Here is an 18235-nt window from a genome sequence, read left to right on the forward strand (position 1 = left end):
CAGTTTATTTCAAAACCGACTTTGTTTTTGGAACAGGTGCATCTCAGTGTGATGAGTTCTGATTACTTTATTTGTGTAATGACAAAAAAATAAACGTTTCCAGTTGACTTGTACAAATCGAAGAGCCAACCATTATGGCACCGCATTTCTGCAGCGCTACAGCAGAATATTAAAGGCATGCTCCACTGAAAATGTGCAACATTTTATTGTGCATGGCTACAGTATTACAGTAACGCTCACCATGTGCAGGTTTGAAAGAAGGCTCCATAAAGTTTGTAGCATGCTGCTTTGTGAAGGAGGGTACATTACTCTCTCTGCATAGCTCTAACGCTTTAACATGTAGTGTAATTATAAGCAATTTACTGTTAAACATTTTTGACCACATATTGAGTTTAAGGGTTATATGCGTGTTTAAATTAATAGATTATAGCTCCTGAACAAGGGAGCAAGGAACATACTTTTTAGGGTAACTTTCCAAACCTGCTGAATAATGCACTTCACTACAGCAGATCCAATATTCAGTGTGATTTGAACTATCAGTGCTTTGCAAGAACATAACTAAATGCAGGAACCCTTCAGAGCAACAAGGAGAAACAGTGAGTTTATAAACAGAAAATAAATGGATCACTGGCAGAGGAGTGGATTATTCTGTGGGAGTGCTCTGAAAAATTAAACACTTTCAGTGGAATGCTCCTTTAAATATGAACATTTAGTGTCGCCATTTGTTTGAATTGTATTTAAACATGTGAGCTGCTTAATAGAGCTTACTGAAATATCCAAAAAACAGTATATAGTCCCGTGTTGTAAGTCACTGTGAATAGAAAAAAAAAAAATGACATAGAATCCACAGGAAGCATACATATCCAAAACATTTTATGGAAAAGACGAAAGAGTAAAGCTTGGCTACATCAGTGAAAGTCTGGCTTCTCTGGGAAAGTGCACCCAACACGTTGGATGATGACGTTGGCGGAGTAGTGACCGGCCCGGATACACTCCTCCAAAACCTGCTCTTGGACCAACGCAGAGAGGAATCCTGGGTGGACAGAAGAGCAGAGGCCGACATGTCACCATCCATCACTTCCATAAACAGTTAGTACGATTAAGAGCCGGGTACTAATGGCTCCTGGAAAAAGGGACAATGCTGTTTCATCCTCGACGGGACCCGAATGATGACTACTTTATGATCAGCTCATACGGAGGAGAAACAGCAGGCTGAACGTTAGATTCATATAATCTGCAGACATTACGATGTTACACGGTTGTCCTGTATCAAAGGTTAATTGGGAGCGTACACAGAAGCCAAGCTGTGTCGAGAATCATTCTAAAGTCATACCTCCCACGAAGGAGTCTCCTGCTCCGTTAGTGTCCACAATAGCGCTCTGGTCGATGTCCACAACAGGGAACATGGTCACCTTCTCACCTGTGGTTAGGAAACAAGACGACAGTTCATTTTAATTCAACATTAGTTTGTGAATTTCTCCTCTAATTTTTGTCTTATGACTTCTGACGTCACAGGTGATTTTACACAGCAAGGCTTTTAAAATAATCAGAGATAATTGCTCATTTGATTTCAGCACTTCTGGATAAAACCATTTTTTTTTAATATCATGTAAAGCAGAGTCATATTTTTCTATGCAGGTAATGTTGAGTTACGAGTTTGGGAGCTCTCCAAGGAAACAGTTGGAGGCTTCACTGAGCATCAATGCAGTGAGCAAAGCTGAATATTTGCACGGCTCTGTGAGTAATCTATGGATTATTTACCAGGATAAACTGTAATAACTTTGGTCACCCCAAAAAAGTGCACGGTAACACACTAAAGTAAGACTGTGAACATAATAAACATCATAGCTACTTGGTATTTGCACATATGTACTATCATTATGTGTGTGTGTGAGCCTAAAAGGACCCAATATTTGTTTTAAAACTGTGATAGGTCACACTCCGCTGTCTATCAATATTTATTTAATATATGTGTGGCCTGTGCAGTGTTTTGATGAGTCAGCATTAGCATACTGGAGTTAGCATGTAGCTCAAACCTGTGGGGTCCAAACAAGTTCCAGGCCATTTTTTGAAGTGTTATGTGGGTTCTGTCTCATTGACTGGGTGCATTATTTGCTTATTGGTGGTCATTTACACTGCACATGTCTCTAATGAAGGAAAAGAAGCCGTAACCATCATAACAACTGAAAATCAGGCACAGTTTATATTAAGTGCACCGGGCTCGAGTCAGGTTCATGAAAAACAGAATCCTTGCTCGTAGTAGTAGAGCCTCAGTACAGTTGTATAACTGAAGAGTTATGGCCTGTTTGCCAATCACAAGTTTGTTTACAACAAAAGAATATTTTGTTCAACCACATGTGCATTCCATTGAGGAGCATTCAAAACAGACAAATACATCAAATGATGGCAACTGAAAAGCTAGTAAGAGTGACTGATTGCTATTTTTGCATGATACTTTAGTGAAAATGATTTTCTCGGTGGACAAAGTGTTCATCTATTACGTCAACAAAAATGAGCTTGAGTTTACACTTCCATAAATGATTCAATGCAATGTCCTGCAGTGGCTTTAAATAAACGTGCCACAAGTAACAGACAATCACATACAAAAATGGAATAGCATCTCAAAGGCTTTGGGTGAGTACTTAGATAAATTAAAAACAATGCAAGAGCAGTTACTGTGAATCATTCCAGTTCAAAACGGAATCCATTAAATGAGCGCCTCTTATTATCTCCAGCGGATTATACTGCTTCAATTATCAGTAGCATATGGACTTCAAAGAGACTTCCAGTTGTAAAGGAGAGGAAGGGAAAAAAGAAACAAAAATCTACCAGATGACAAAGTCTCGAGGTGTAGAGTGACATTAAATCAGCAACTTATGTCAGAGCAATCTAAACCACACATGCAATCTTCAAACAACCCGAGGCTCTGGTGCCGACATGAACCTTCAAAAAGGTGCAGGAGACAAAAGACTGACATGTGGATAAAAGGAACACGGGGAGGCTGACAGACCTCTTAATGGCAAAAAAGGTTGGGACTTTAAGGAGAACGTTAAAAAAAAAAGTTGTCTAATGAGGGCTGCTAATATAAAAGTGGCTCACAGAATATCTGAGCTGCAGACACAGCACACCACCTTATCAATTTTTGAATACATTTGTGTCCTTGGCCTACAGGGCAAACCATACACAACCTGCAGCTGAGCATATGTTCGACACCTGATGTCAGGGAAATTACTGTAATACACCAACTGTGAGAGAAACCGCATCAGCTTGTGGTGGAAAATGACATCCTGCAGAGTACAGGAATGTATTACAGGTCAGGTAACGACCACGGATCAGTTAATGTGTTAGATTATGTTTTGGCAATGACACATTTTCTCTTCAAACAAAAGAAGCAGACTGTCAGTGTGATAATAAATTACAATAAGACAAGAATCCTTTAGGATCGGCTAATTAGTAGCATAACGACACTGCTTAATTAATGCCACAGATGAAGCTTTGAGAATCCTCCTCCCTCTTGAAATGATTAACCGCACACGGAAGAAGAAAAAAAACGTGCTAATAATGAATTCCACTTTGTCACTTATTCCACTGTTAAGAAGCTCACACTGTCAAATGTGGTCGCTCTTACGTGCTGTACTTTGTGGCTACAAAGACCGGATGCTGTAAAGCGTAGAGCTGCTGCACTTGTTCAGCATGAATTCTTCTGCTGTTCATTAGACCAAAGCAACCAAACTGATCTAATGGGTTAATGTTTAAATATGTTTACAGTGGTAACAACTACCGGTTATGCTCTGCAGACGGGAAATTTACAGTTGCAGTTTTAAATCAGGTCACACGTCTCTTGCCTTAAGACCTTTTAAATTCATCTTGAGTTAAAAAAAAGAAGCAAAATCTTTAGTCTTTCTTTCACTAAAAAAAATAATATTTTGACTTTTTTTCATGATAAAACAAACGTTTAGAATCTTGTTCTAAGCTAAAATAACATAAAACGCAGTGTTTATTTCCACGTAGATTCTTGTAAAAGCAGAAATACAGATATTCATGTTACGCAGAATATAAACTGTCGTTTATATATAGACTGTATATAAAAATGAGGCCAATGAGGAAATGCCTGAAACCGGTTTTCTGTCGAATGGCCATCGGAGGAAACTCCAACAAGTTTAAGGTCTTCTTCAATGCAGCATGATTTTGTAAATTATATTCTCATTTAGAGTTAAACAGACCATAAAAACAGACAGTGTGATTGACAGCTGATGTCACACACATGGACCTGCTGGTCCAACCTTTCACTTCTTCACGGCTCCAACCTCTCTTTCAAATATGGTCTGTTCTGCTTTCAGATAACCAAAATGGTATGGACCAAAACGCAAAAAGATTATTTTGTGTCAAATTTAGCTAAATTAATTGGAGAAGTTGCATGTTGCGACTGAATATCCCTCACCTCACACTTCCCTTCCAAGACTGTGAGAGAACAAATGTAGCTTTCAGTTGGAATAGCATCAAAACTCAAAGGATGTTGTTTGTAGGTTTTTCGGGTTATTGGGAAAACATGGTGGTCCAATTTTTGCAATTGTACGTTGAGAAACGTTGTTCTCAAACTGTTGGGACTATTTTCTCACGCGCTTGTTCACAAAGTGGTGAACCTCGACCGGCCCATCCTTGCTTGTGAACTGCTCTCCTTTCTATACCTAATCATGACACTCACTTGTTTCTAAATAACATGTTCACCTGTGGAATGTTCCAAACAGGTTCACCTCCACTTTCCTAGTCTTTTGTTGCCCACGTCCCAGCTTTGTTGGAACGTGTTGCAGGCAACAAATTCAAAAGGAGTGAATAGTTGCAACAAAAAAAAACAAACAACAAACAATAAAGTTGATCAGTTTGACCATTCAATATTGTATTTAAAGTGTATTCAATTGAATATAGGTCAAAAAGGATTTGCTAATCATTGGATTCTGGTTTTATTCATGTACAAACACGACGTCCCAACATCCGGTGTTTGTACACTCACAAACCAGTGGATGACTATCACTGTGGTTTGCATTATCTTGTTTGTAAAATGTGTACATGTGAACATACTGCATGAATTTACAGTCATTCATCCTCTTCACATTCCTGCCTGATGAGTTCACCGTGTGCTTCATGACACCAGTTATGACACATGCAGTTGCTTTGCTGTTGCTTCTTGAAACATGGCACACTAGAATATTCCACATCCCTCTTGCTTTTATTATCACATTCAAAGTTTGTTCTGTGTTACTGGGGAGGGGGAAGTTCACATAACCTCTGTGATGCAAATGATTCAATTTGACTGACATGTTAACTCGAGTTACAGTCCAACAATTCTCTAGCCATCTGTAACAAAGATCTCACTAGTGAAAACCTGCCATGGAAATGGTAATAAAACAATAATAATAATAATAATATTAAATCCTGCCAAAACATTCAGACTCTGTTGTTACTGGCTCATAAAAGATCTGAAAACATCACACTGCAGAACGCATTTCACATTTCATTGGTATTTATGACATTATTTTCATTCAACAAAACTCTGCCTTTTTGTGTTTTTTTAAGATTAACATATTTGTTTGCTCGAATTTGGTTTGATTCGTGATGGATTTGTGGGATATGGCTCTGCTTTGACAGGTAACCTGCAACAAAGGAGGCAAAAACAAAGAGAAAAACTCAGTGGAATTAAACTACTTCTTTACAGTGCTATAATTGTGTGTGCTTTTGTTCTGTCGCTCTTCATAATTCCCTCATTAAAACTCTTGAACGGTGGTGATTAAACTTTAAAAAATACTTTCAACAGGCTTCCCTTTGAAATGACTATCAATTAAGTCCTTTATTGATAATTATTCCTTCTTACAATGCCAATTCAAAGCACAGCACTGGGTGGGAAACTGTACATGCAAATGAGATGACCTCGGTTTTATTGGGAAATGAGCATATGGAGAGTTGTTTTGACTCTGGAATTATTACACGCTTCACTTGGTGGCGTTCCAGCATTCAATAATGTCGCTCTGACAGAAAACAGGTGGATCAAATAGTTGGCGGTTCATTAGAGTTCACTTTGATCTGGTCTCACTTTAATATCTGCACACGCGAAACAATTAATGCATCACATCAAAACCGGGGAGTTGCCAAGTGACTCAATAACAGTATTTCTTTGCTGAAAGGCATGAGCTTAAGTACTCAACAGGAGTTCAAGTACAACATCTCTGTGTGAGGAACTTGCCTGAGAATCCTTTTTTTCTGGAAAGCTTCCTGTTGCATTCCAGCCAAACCCTGAGCCTCGCAGAGGAAAACGTTACCGCTTTCTTGGCAAACGCAACAGGTTAGGAGTGAGCTGACATTCAATCTGTTTCCCTATCATAACCAGCATCTTTGTTCACAATTGAGTTAGAAAAAAAAGTACATATGCCTGTAATTACTGTAACCACAGGCAAAAGATCATCGCCAACCAATATCCTCACAAAGAGACATGAAAGAAAACACTTCAGTGTGAGATGACAAGAGAAAAAAAGAAGCGGTCCTGTTAATTGGCTTCGTCGACTATGGGTACAGAGCATAAACATCCTGCTTTTTAAAGAGACTATTAACATTTCATCAAGTAGAGCTTAAAATAAAATTGAAATGGTTAATATGACACTGGTGAGAATTAGCGGTGTATTATTACAACAAAGAAAAAGAGATTTGCTTCTTTCTCTACCTCACTATAATAACATGCATAGATCTGGCCCTTTACTGATTTTATTCTTATTTCAATAATTCTTTAAAGATCTAGGCTGTGGCCCAACTAAGAAATGATAGGGTTTTGCTGGTAATTGAGTATTGAGTAATGTTTAAGGAAACAATTGGTAACCTAACAAGATTAGGGCGTGTACACACACTATTTGTGCTTTCTAGTTATCAAAGATAACAAACATCTGTTATCATTACCAAATGATAAGGACAAAAAGATAAATGACTGAGAATAAATGAGCTGTGTTTTATAAAGGAAAAGGAAAAACAAGCCTTTTACTCTGAGAACTATCAGGGTTAACACAATAATCAAACCAGGGAAGAAAGAAAATGGTGTGGAGAAATGGAACTTAACTAATAATTAATGACACTTTTATTTAAAGCTCCAGGGCGTAACTTCTGTCCCACCCCCCAGAGGAATTCTGAGTAATTACCAAAACAGTGCCAGAGCCACAAGACAACCTGTAGCATCCGTCTCACTTTACTAGCTCTTTATTGCTGTTGTGCTTCCACTTCACCCCCGTTTGTCTTGATGTAAAACAAATCACGTCCCGTGTGGAGCATGGAGATATCGCCGGGGGACACTTTTGCACTCTGATGGAGTTTTTATAAATATTTCTATACTCTTTTTTTACCATTGTTGTTGTATATCCTTGTTTTTATTACCTATTCATAATGTTAAGTTGGCACTGGGTCTACGAATGTTATAAAATATATGACAATAACAATCTGGAGTCTTGAGATTCAAATAATGAAACAATGCTAATGGCACAGAGCACAGAGCGTGATAGGCTTAATTAGCATTGTGTGAAATCATTTGTTTCTCCGGTTTCTCTCACAGTCCAAAAACATGCAGATTTTGGGGATTAGGCAAATTGGACACTCTAAATGAGTGTGAGTGGGTGGTTGTTTGTCTCTCTGTGTCCCTCTGATGGACTGGTGTCCCATCCAAGGTGTGACCCCACCTTTCGCCCTATGTCAGCTGAGAGTGGCACCACAACCCTCATGTGGAGGATAAAGCGGTAGAAGATAAGTGAATTAATGAATGATGATAATGAATGCTTACGATAATTGTCTGATCACACAGACGCAGTTTCGTTGGCTCAAAAAAGCCACGTCGTCTGGGGCGCCTCACGTCCAGTGTTGGGTAAACTACCCAAAAAGTGTAATAAGGTAATTATATCAAACTATGTTTGATATAAACAGCTCACATTTTAATATGATGCCTCATACACACGCTTCAGTGGGGCCCAAAGCTGGTAAACGTCCATGTTTTCACAGTTTGTGCATAAATATAAGCACAAACTCTCCGATCTTAAACCACTTGTTGAACAAACCTGCAGATAAGCCGTGTTGCACACAAAGAGAGCTGGTTATAGCTGCAGCCCCGCCCTCCCTCTCCCACTTACCCTACCAGCGATACCTGCACTCTAACATCAGGAGTCCACTATTATTTGTGTTTTTCTTTCTCTCTGAACTTCAGACAGAGATTTTATATAAAATGAAGTAGTCTGCAGATCCGTTATCTCGGCAGGGACTCGCTGGATACACAATAGATGGTATCGGGATCGGGGGAAAAATAAGCTTATCAGGACGTATTACTCCTTTAAAATGTAATTTTACTTCATTTATGACTTGGTATTAAGAGTGACATTACTCGCTAAAGTACTATATAACAATGTAACTGTATTACTATATAACAGTAATAAATGCAATCAAACAATTATTGACTGAACCCGCTCCCGATGTGACCTGTTGCACATGTACTGTAGGTCATCTTCAGAGTCACCATCTAAAGGACCAAATACAGATCGTGATTCAGCGATGCAGTAACTCAACATTACTTTGCTTTGTAATTGTAATATTATTCCTGTTCTTTAAATTGTGACCCCTTACACTTCATTATATGAGTCAGCTCGCGGCACCAATTTATGGCTCCGTGGTCGCGTAATCTGACACAGTGTCCATTGTCACCAGACAAAAAGGTCATGTCGTCTGAACTCAGCATTATCCTCTTCTTCTTCTACCTCATTTTATTAATGTGTATGGATCAGAAAAGCTAAAAATTTGCCTGCCTCGTCCCTTTGAGAGCCTTAAAACCCGCCGAGAAGCCGAGTCAGGCTTTATCAAGTCCTTATCAGCGATTAGAGCGCTAACCCCTGCTGAATGATCGTTCATTAGATCTCCTCACAGTTAAGGTTCAGGGCACAATGATCCTAATTACTGCTTTAATGGCTGTATAAGCAAAAGCTCAGCGTAGTTCAGCGGTGTCGGTGGCAGCTAAATAAAGGGCCATTTCCCCTTGCTCCCAGCTCTTAAAAGGCACATTTGAAGCACTGGTTTGATAAAAGGGCTTCAAATGAAGGGCAGGAGAGCAAAAAAAATAACAAATTGACATCTCTTTTTGTAGAATTATACCACAGGGGAAGGCATGCTCCCATCCTTAATCACTATAAAATGGTTTAACATGACATGCAGAGGCTGGCAAATGATCAAATCCTGACAGGAGGACAAATTGCAAACAAAATGAGAGATCAAGTTTATTAGAGCGCCGCCTCTGGGAAATGAAAATCTTTAATTCTCTTTTTACATTGACATTTATTTGGCTGGTGTGAAACGGTGATGTTCGCATACACACCACTCACACAAACACACACTAATTCTGCTGCACTTACTACTGTAACAGCTCCACTGTAATGATAGCACAGTCAATGACATTTATCATGTTTGCCTTTGTAGATGACATCTGAAACACACTGTCTTTCATCCCGCCCGCATTCATCATGTATTTTATATAAAGTTCACGGTGGCGCGCGGCTCTGTCTTTGTGCAGGAGCAATGAGGGAAGCAGGTGGAAATTATCCATCATCTCTCAGCACAATGCATGGACTCCTGTTCTTCTTTAACTACTGGGATTCATGTTTAAATATTTTCTTTCTAGGAATGACTGCTTCATAATGAGAATTTAAAGAAGCCTGTTCACGAACTCAATGGCACTTTATCTTTTACAGGCTTTTACTTGACTGTAACTGTCGACAAGATTATCACATCGCACTGTCATTTGACTTAATTCCATGGTTTAAATGAACATTTCCAAGAATGTGAGTCTTTGTTTGGTCTCATTGTGAATGAAGAGCAGCTCACACAAGAAGCTTACTGTACAATGTGCATTACAACACGCAGGGCTATTGTTGCCTATTTTAAGCCTATGGCAGAATCTTCTCTTTTAGATTTCAGGTTCACGTATCCCATCTGTGCTGTTTAAACAGTGCTGATGCGATGCTGCTCAAACCCGCCTGTGTGACGGGTACATTTAACACCAATAAACATGATTTGGATTTCCGTGTGAAATTTAAACAGTTTTTTTTATGTCTTGTTCTATTGCTTGTTTATATCAACTTATTATGTTTTTTTTTGTAATATGTTATTTTACTCAGTGCCGTTGCAGCAAGAAGACTCGGATTCAAGACCCGGTCGGAACAAGCGGAGTTTGCATCTACTTCCTGTGTGTGTGCTTGGGTTTTCTCAATCCAAAAACATGCAGATTTGGGGATTAGGTAAATTGGACACTCTAAATTGACCATAGGTGTGAGAGTGGATGGTGGTTTGTCTCTATATGTGGCCCTGTGATGGACTGGCGAACTGTCCAGGGTGTACCCCGAGTATCGCCCCATGTCAGTGGAGGATAAAGTGGTAGAAGATGAATGCATGAATGCTACTATACTCTTCATTAAAGCATGGATGTCCAATCCAAACCAGTCAAAAACCAACAGAACCCAGTGGGACAGGAGATGTTGGGACAGACATGTTGAAATTGTAATCAGGTTGGGTCACTTTGACTGGGGACAGCATGAACAAGTATGATTTTGTTGTCATAGCTGTGAGTGTACTGATGCATTGCACATGTCTGTAAACAGCAACAAAGGTAACAATTGCTTGTCAAGCTCATGTTAACTGCATCTGTCAGGTCGGACAGAAAAACGCGCCCCGAGCTACACTATAGTCGTCACCAACTCCAGAGAGAAATATGTGGCTATTTATCCACTGAACTTGTGTAATAACTTCACTATGAGGGTCTGTTTTGACGTTACACCAAGTTATTTTATCCACAGTTAATATTGAATTCTCCCCAAAGTGGGAGTATTCAATATAAATATTGCTTCCTCCCACTTAGTCTCTTGAGAGACTCCTGGCCCGAATGGCATCACAGTTTGCAGGCAATAAAATATTTGCAATAGCAAACACAGACATGACAGAATCAATAATTGATTGATTTACAATACCTTCATTGAGATCCTGCTCAAAGCTCCAGCTCATAAATACTGATTTCAGCTTCATGAGCCACTGGACACTTGTGCAGATAGTGTCCTATACTGTTAACAGTAACTGCAGTAACTGTGCTTCTGCAGTCCCTGGTGATGAGTGATATTTTGGAGTCTTTACCTGAGGCCATCTCTCCTCCGTGCACAACTAGTCTAAACTGCAAGGGCAACGAGGAGAGACACCCTGTGGCTCCAAACAAAGGGAAACACTGGCAGCAGTAATCGGAAACTGTCATCTCTCCACACACAGCTTAAACCTGCAACCCCAGCTCACTCACAATGAAGCTTCCTTTTAATGTCCCACAACCAAATATGCCTGGCATTCAAAAGAAATTGGACTGATGTGGAGACCAATGTTGTCAACCTCTCCCCAAGGTCGCCCTGCCGGTATTTTGCAGGGAAAAAAAGGGGGCACCGAACATAAGAGCTAAGGCATTAAAAATTGCTGAGGCCTGGCCTGGAGTGTATCCAAGACAAAGTTAGAAGTACTTCACAAATCAATGCCTGCTCTCTGCATCCCCCACACTTCTTTTATGCTCCGAAATGACAGAATGTACTGCAAGCATTCTTTTTTGTCTAAACATCTGGTGTCAATATTGGAGGTTAACTTCAAAGACATTACTGATAGCATTCGGCTCTCTTTAGTCAGCCGTCGAGCATCTACTTAGGGCTGCGCTCTGCAGTTGTCAGATAGGTTTCAGAAAGGATTTAAATGAAAAGCAAAGATGTCCAAAAGGGGAGCAAGTTGGGATTGGCTTCAAGTGGTTCTTAAATGGAAATATGTGTCGATAAAAGCGCGAAGAGAAGACAAATACATGACCTACCGACAGTTGCAACAGTGTCGTCCTTGCCCTGAGTGAAGACCACCACTCGCTGCCTCTTGGTGTTCTCTTTGGGGAGGTTTTGGGTCTTCTTTGCAATCTCCGCAATGTCATCTGTCTGTGAAAACACCAGAACTCTGGGTGAGTATGTTAACACGAATGAATGCATCGTGAAGAGCCATGTGTGAGGAGCTTAATCAAGGATCGCTAGTGCGACTGAGCGGGGTCAGACCTTTCCAATGCTGGCAGACGGATCAAGTGATAATGAAACCAGATGGTCTACGAAAACCGCTTCGAGAGAAGATCAATGGAGGCACTCGATGCTTTTACACAGTTACAGGCGAACTGTGAAATATTAGAATGTCATATCCCTAAGTGAGATGAAAATAAGCGTGTGAAGATAGGCTGTTGTCAGATAAACCTACACAGCGGCGAGCTGAGGGGATATGCGGCGCATGTACTGTATCATTCTCTCCCTGAAACAGGCCATTTCTCCTCAGCATCTGCACAGAATGGATATTCTCGCCTGGAGACGACAGAACTCTCCGGAGTGCTTGCCTTTGATCATGAGAGGGATAAAAAACCCACACCTGTCAGGGATACTTTATTATTAACTCATCATGATGTACTATGAGCAGGTGGAATGTCTTTATCGCCATCTCGCAGTAGGGTGGACTCTGCTTTTTGTAATACAGCGCACACCGAGGAGCAAGCATTAAGGGTCGTAGACGCCTCTAGCATCTGTATCAAAGCTACCACTCCAGCACCTTCAGGGTGAGCAAATACTGTGGTTATGGGAGTAATCAGAGACACAGGCCCCCGCCTAGTACCACCAGCCACAGCGGCTCACTCAAACCAATGAGCTTTTACACCTCTAAATGCTTCCCAAATGTCCTTTAATCAGCCCTGAGAGGTCCGGTGAGACCCTGGGCTGAGGAAAAATGGGTGTAACACTCTAAGTAAGTGCTAATGGTGAGGTTAATACAGAGGCTGTTAGCAAGAGACGGTAAAAAAAAGTATATATATAAAGGCAATTTGTCACTGTGACTGGATGTAACCACAAGCATTGCTCCAGACACTGAATACAAAACCACACAAGGCTCCGGCACATTGTCACCCTTTGGTTTTATGTTCACTGACATAAAAAAGCCGCTCTGCTAAGGTTTAGGAGCTAAAAGGTTCTCAGGGCCAGAGGTGGTGGCGGCGGTGGTGGTGGTGTCAGGGGGAGCATCATGGCCGTGGAAGAGGGTGGGCTACACACAGACACACACACATACATCCCTTTTACCAAGCGGAAACACTCACCTGAGGACTTCCTCTGGCAAAAAAACAACAACAAACAAACAAAAAAAAACAACGCAGAAAAATAGCATGCGGCGTGAGTGCAAAACAAATGATTTGACAAATGATATGGTCAATTTGGTTTACTGCTGACAAATGGCAATATTTACGATTGTGAGGCAACTGATCAGACGTAAATCAACAAACCGTGAAATGTGAAAGCTTTACAAGGGTGTTAAATTGTGTTTCTGTGTTGAAGCCAGTGAGAAACTGATTGTCTCCACTGCAGGCTGCTTGAGAAATGTTGCCAGGGAAAGATTCAATTAGAGCTGTGATGCAGATAGTTCTTTGAGCATTTAAAGGAAACGGATCACAATCAGGCGAGTGTGTTCAGATCGGCTGATTGCTGTTTTTTTTCTTTCCCTTCTTCCTTTACTCATTTAACTGTTGAGGCGCTGTCATTTCTGTTAGTACTTCATTAAGTGTTGGCAATACGGAGTTAGTAAGTGCATCATGCAGTATTTCTGGAGTCAGATAGACTAATGGTATACATCAATATTTAGTGGTAATCCGCCTCATGAGCACAGGTTTTCATGCACAGCTAAGTGATCGAATACGCCACTCAATTGGACTCCTGTCCTTGTCCCTGTATACAAGTAGCATTGGAAATCGACTAACTGAATCAAGTGTGTCCACCTCCGCTCCACTAGGGGGCAAAACACAAGCCCAGAACAGCCAGACCAGCTTGAATCCAGCTCTGGTCCGACTGAAGGTCTGCAATATCGGGGTGTGTTAGTCTGACTGTAAAAAGGCAGTTGGACTAACATGTTTTTCTATCTTTTACTGAGTTTGAACTTTTACTGAACCTCGCTGGCCTACAAATAGACAAACTTCACAGAGACACACAATTATTTTGGCTTTAGCTTTGACTTCTATTAAAATGATGATATGATTTCTGGCTGCTTGATTATGGGAGATATCAGAAAGAGCTGCGTGTAACGTAGAGTAATTTATACAAATTAAATTTAACGTGAATTTCATTTGATAAAACACTGTTGGCAAATTATCGCCTCGCTGCAAAGTGTCAGGAGCTTTCAGCCATGCGTTGTACGGAGTTTGCACTGTTGTCATGGAGACGTCATTTTCTTACAAAAAGAAAAAAAAAACATTTTTTGTGTGTGTTTTACACAACCTGATGACAGGTCGCTGGCTGTGACTCAAGACACCATCATAATACACTCAATTTTCCCAGTGAGTGAATCTGTTCTAAAAAACAATTCTGTTTTCAGTAATGACTTTTTTTTTGGGGGGGGGGTCATGTTTTATAAGGATATACAAGGGAAGTGTGAGTGTGTGTTTACTGTACCACCAGCTTTGTTCTTCTTATTACATTAGCAAACGATCAATGAGTTGAACTCATACAATATTATAAATAACCCTGGTGTAATAGACCTTCTTCACAGCAGATATTTTACAACATGGTTTAAGAGAGCTGGGGTCGTGCTACTATTGAAGTGTAAGGTTTGGTTTCACTAAATACAGTACGTCTCATGAAAATTGTCTCATTTTAAAACTATATCAATGTTTCCTGTATTATCTGGACGTGTTCCAATAAAGTAATAGAGAAACAATGACCCCGTGACAACAAATCTAATGCTGGCCGAAGACTTTTGCAAGAGTACTGTATATAGTGATATTTTGAAGATTTGTCAGTGTGCATTTGAAAAATGTGGGTCAGCTCATAGGATGCAAGTGAAATCAGAAAGTGGCGCGTGTGAGAGAGGGAGAGAGAGGGAGAGAGAGAGAGAGAGAAAGAGAGAAAAGGAGTGTGAAGAAAACCTCTTTGAACCGCAGCCATCCAGAAATGCAGAAAGTACAGTGCAGTACACTGATGTTATCTGAGAAATCACATTCATCCAATGCAATTTTACAGAGTGTTCTGGCAAATCAGGTTGACATGGAAAATGTCAAAGAATTGTAAGTCGTAGGAGAGTGTCTACACTGCCCTTTGTGTATTTTATTTATCCCCTTCTTCACTCTTAAACCTGTCACTGCCATCAGGATTGCATTTTCTATTCCAGTCACGTTGATCACACCGTTAGTGATACTGGATGACAATTATTCACACAGAGCCAGAGCCATAGTCAAGACAGCTCTACCTTTGAAAGAGAGACAGCACTTAAAATACCTGATTTTTTTTTTTTTTTTGAAATACACGCACACACCTGCTATTTGTGTTTTTCTGAATTCACATTTAAACAGCAGAGCGAGGAATATGCAAAACACAAGCAAAGAAATCGACGGAGGAAACATTCATTTTACTCTGAAGAGGCAGCCCCGCTTTAAAACACATAGCGTACATTCTATGGGGGTAACAAGCACTGTAATTTTCATTTCCACAATTTAAAACCACAGGTGGCTGCAGTCGGGGTTATTAAAAGACTACAGTGTGCTCCAGTGTGGTGTAATGTTATAGCAGTGAAGGGAAGAAATACAGTATCATCCCTGGGTGAAATGAAGATAATGAGGAGGCTTTTTAACCAGGCAACCTGATGAGCCCTGAGCCTGCAGAGAAAGGCTTGAAACCATGCCCAACTTCTCAGCTTCCCAAGAGGCTTTTCAAAATTCAATAAATAACATCTGTAGGCGATGTTGGGTGCAGACCTAGCAGAGTGCGTCATAACAGAGAGCTGGCTGAACAAAGAAACCATGACGACTGCCAGGTTTCCATAGCAACTGCTGCAAGGCCTGGAGAGTATAATAGCACATCAATCACTGTCCAAAAAGAACTTCATTATCAGCAAAAATAAACCTTTAGGATCTGTTTAGTGTGCAATTGCTGGTCAACTCACCTCAAAGCCCAGCTCTTTGGCAAATGTGGCCGCCTCCTAGAAAAGAGACAAACACATACACACAAATGAGCAGTTAATTACAAGACAGAGCAGAATGTTACACTCAAGAGGTGGAGGTAAAGCCATCGTGCTACCCTCTGCTCCTCACATGTGTGGCTGTGTCACTTGACAATAAGTAACCCAAGTTACTGCTGCTCCGCCAACTCCTGATTTAATAGGCATGCAGCCCACCCATTTAATCTATCGCCCCACTTCATCTCATCTTACCACGGCAGCATTAGATAACACCATGTCAGCCTGCAGCCATGAAACCAGCACTGAAACCACCAACATGTGCTGGAATTTGGGAATCCCCATCACTGCAGGCATTCAGCATCGACCTTACTTTACTGTGTGTCCCTCCAGTCTCCAAACAGGTGCACGTGAAAAGGTCACGTACCAGTTTTTATGCAAGTTGGTTCTTTTTTATTTATTTTTTTTACTGTACAAATCGTACACACTCACCAGTTTTTGAGACACAAGGATTTTCATTTATTGCCCGTATGAACTAAAACTAATGGCAAACTATTTGACACTTCCTGGAGTTGTCAAATCCAAATGATATACAAGTAGTTTTAAGATTTCCAGAAGTCACAGATTAATACGTTTGGTCACCAGATGATTAAAAAGACATGTACCATGTAACGGTAACAACCACTTGTGCATTTATTTTGAATTTGACAACTCTACTACATGTTAAGAGGCCGATTTACACTACACTAAAATAAATGGAAACCAGTGGGTGCCTGAAAAGATGTGGAAATGTAATCTGAAAACAAAACCCTGGCCAAAAATTCATGTGAAAATAAATTGCAGTTATGGACAAGGTGCACATGCTGTAAATAGAGCTAAAACATGTCTTTGGGAAGTACTTTAGGAAGGATTTTAGTTTCAAGTTTCAAGGATAAGGAATATAATGACTATGGACCAATAATACAAATTAGACGTGAGAGTAAGTCCAGAACTAAATGGAATTAAAAGCAATGGATTATAGTAAGGGAACTACATCCAAAAATCCAAAAATCACCAGCCCTGGCTGCATATATTTTATAGTAAATAGACCAAAGCATGAACCACCACTGGTATGATCCTTTAACCGATGACAGAAGCTGTTGCTCGTCAGTTCAAAACGATGCCACAAATCACGACAGACATCCCCAAGCGCTAAATTCACTTTTGACCCCAGATGGGGCAATGAGTTGATGCTATGATTCTAAATAATCCAATTATGTGCAGAGGGGGGGCTGGTTTTTGCGTGACCTTGGGGAGAGGTTGACAACCTGGTCCTCGAACAGAAGGGGAGGAGATGACATGGAACAATAAGGTTACTGGTCCCAGGAGGAAAGACTGCCTTGGATCAACATCACAGCACCAGCAATATATCAATTCATCAACCCCCTGCTCCATCAACACACACGGGCTGAGAGGCTAGTCAATTATCCTCTGTAGTCAAGACGCAATTTTATATTGAGTAAAGGTGAGTAGTCTTCTCTTTACTCCTCCCTTTGCTTCTTCAATCTATCGAGGTCTTAGGTCTCACATTTGTTTTCATTTATTTACAACCACATATTGACTTTTCTCCTCAGGAACGCTCCATCACAGACAAACATGAGACATCTCGCAGGGACACGACCAGCTTCGAAAACGTCTTGTCAAAACAGTGATATTTCATTTAAAAACATTTACGACACACACGGATGAAGGCTGCAATAACAAAGGTGCTGTCTCTCTAGTTAGCAGCTATAATATTTGTGAGAAAAGCTTTTCAGGAGAGAGTGGGTGTTAGAACAAAAGATAATTGAAGCGGTGTCTATGAGCCACATGTGTACAGTGTAATCCCTTTTAGGAATTTATTAATTTCTATGAGCTGCTATGAATGCCAACATCAAAAAATATTTGGTTGCAGACGCTCAGCTGAACCTAATGTATTGGTATGATGAACAGAGTACGATGGTAAATACGCAATTACTGAGATAACACAAGCACACCAATAAAAGTGAAATGATTGGCAATAAAAGCCACTACTGCCTCGAGGGGCTTATAACATTACTATTGAAGAATCTTGTGTTTCAGACTGTGCATGTGTCACGTTTGATGTGTGCTGTTTCGGTATGTTGTGGTATAGTTTTCAAATGACGGCCCATGTGCTTCCGCAGCTGTCGCCAACAATGACAAG

The 18235-nt window shown here is 40.4% G+C and overlaps 1 protein-coding gene across 2 annotated transcripts in view; it reads right to left on the minus strand.

Annotated features, from left to right (window-relative positions):
• Positions 1–52: 52 nt before the first annotated feature.
• Positions 53–18235, minus strand: part of LOC131448697 (adenosine kinase-like) — a 122869-nt gene continuing 104686 nt past the window's right edge. For both annotated transcript variants that reach the window (XM_058621370.1, XM_058621371.1), the window contains exons 8-11: positions 16021–16056; positions 11891–12005; positions 1334–1420; positions 53–1033 (exon numbers count right to left, since the gene is read on the minus strand). In XM_058621370.1, coding sequence (XP_058477353.1) covers positions 909–1033; positions 1334–1420; positions 11891–12005; positions 16021–16056 — 363 coding nt within the window. In that variant the 3' untranslated portion in view covers positions 53–908. The remainder of the gene's footprint in view (positions 1034–1333; positions 1421–11890; positions 12006–16020; positions 16057–18235) is intronic.

This window comes from Solea solea, chromosome 21, assembly GCF_958295425.1.
Source record: "Solea solea chromosome 21, fSolSol10.1, whole genome shotgun sequence".
In the NCBI taxonomy this organism is placed as follows: domain Eukaryota; kingdom Metazoa; phylum Chordata; class Actinopteri; order Pleuronectiformes; family Soleidae; genus Solea; species Solea solea.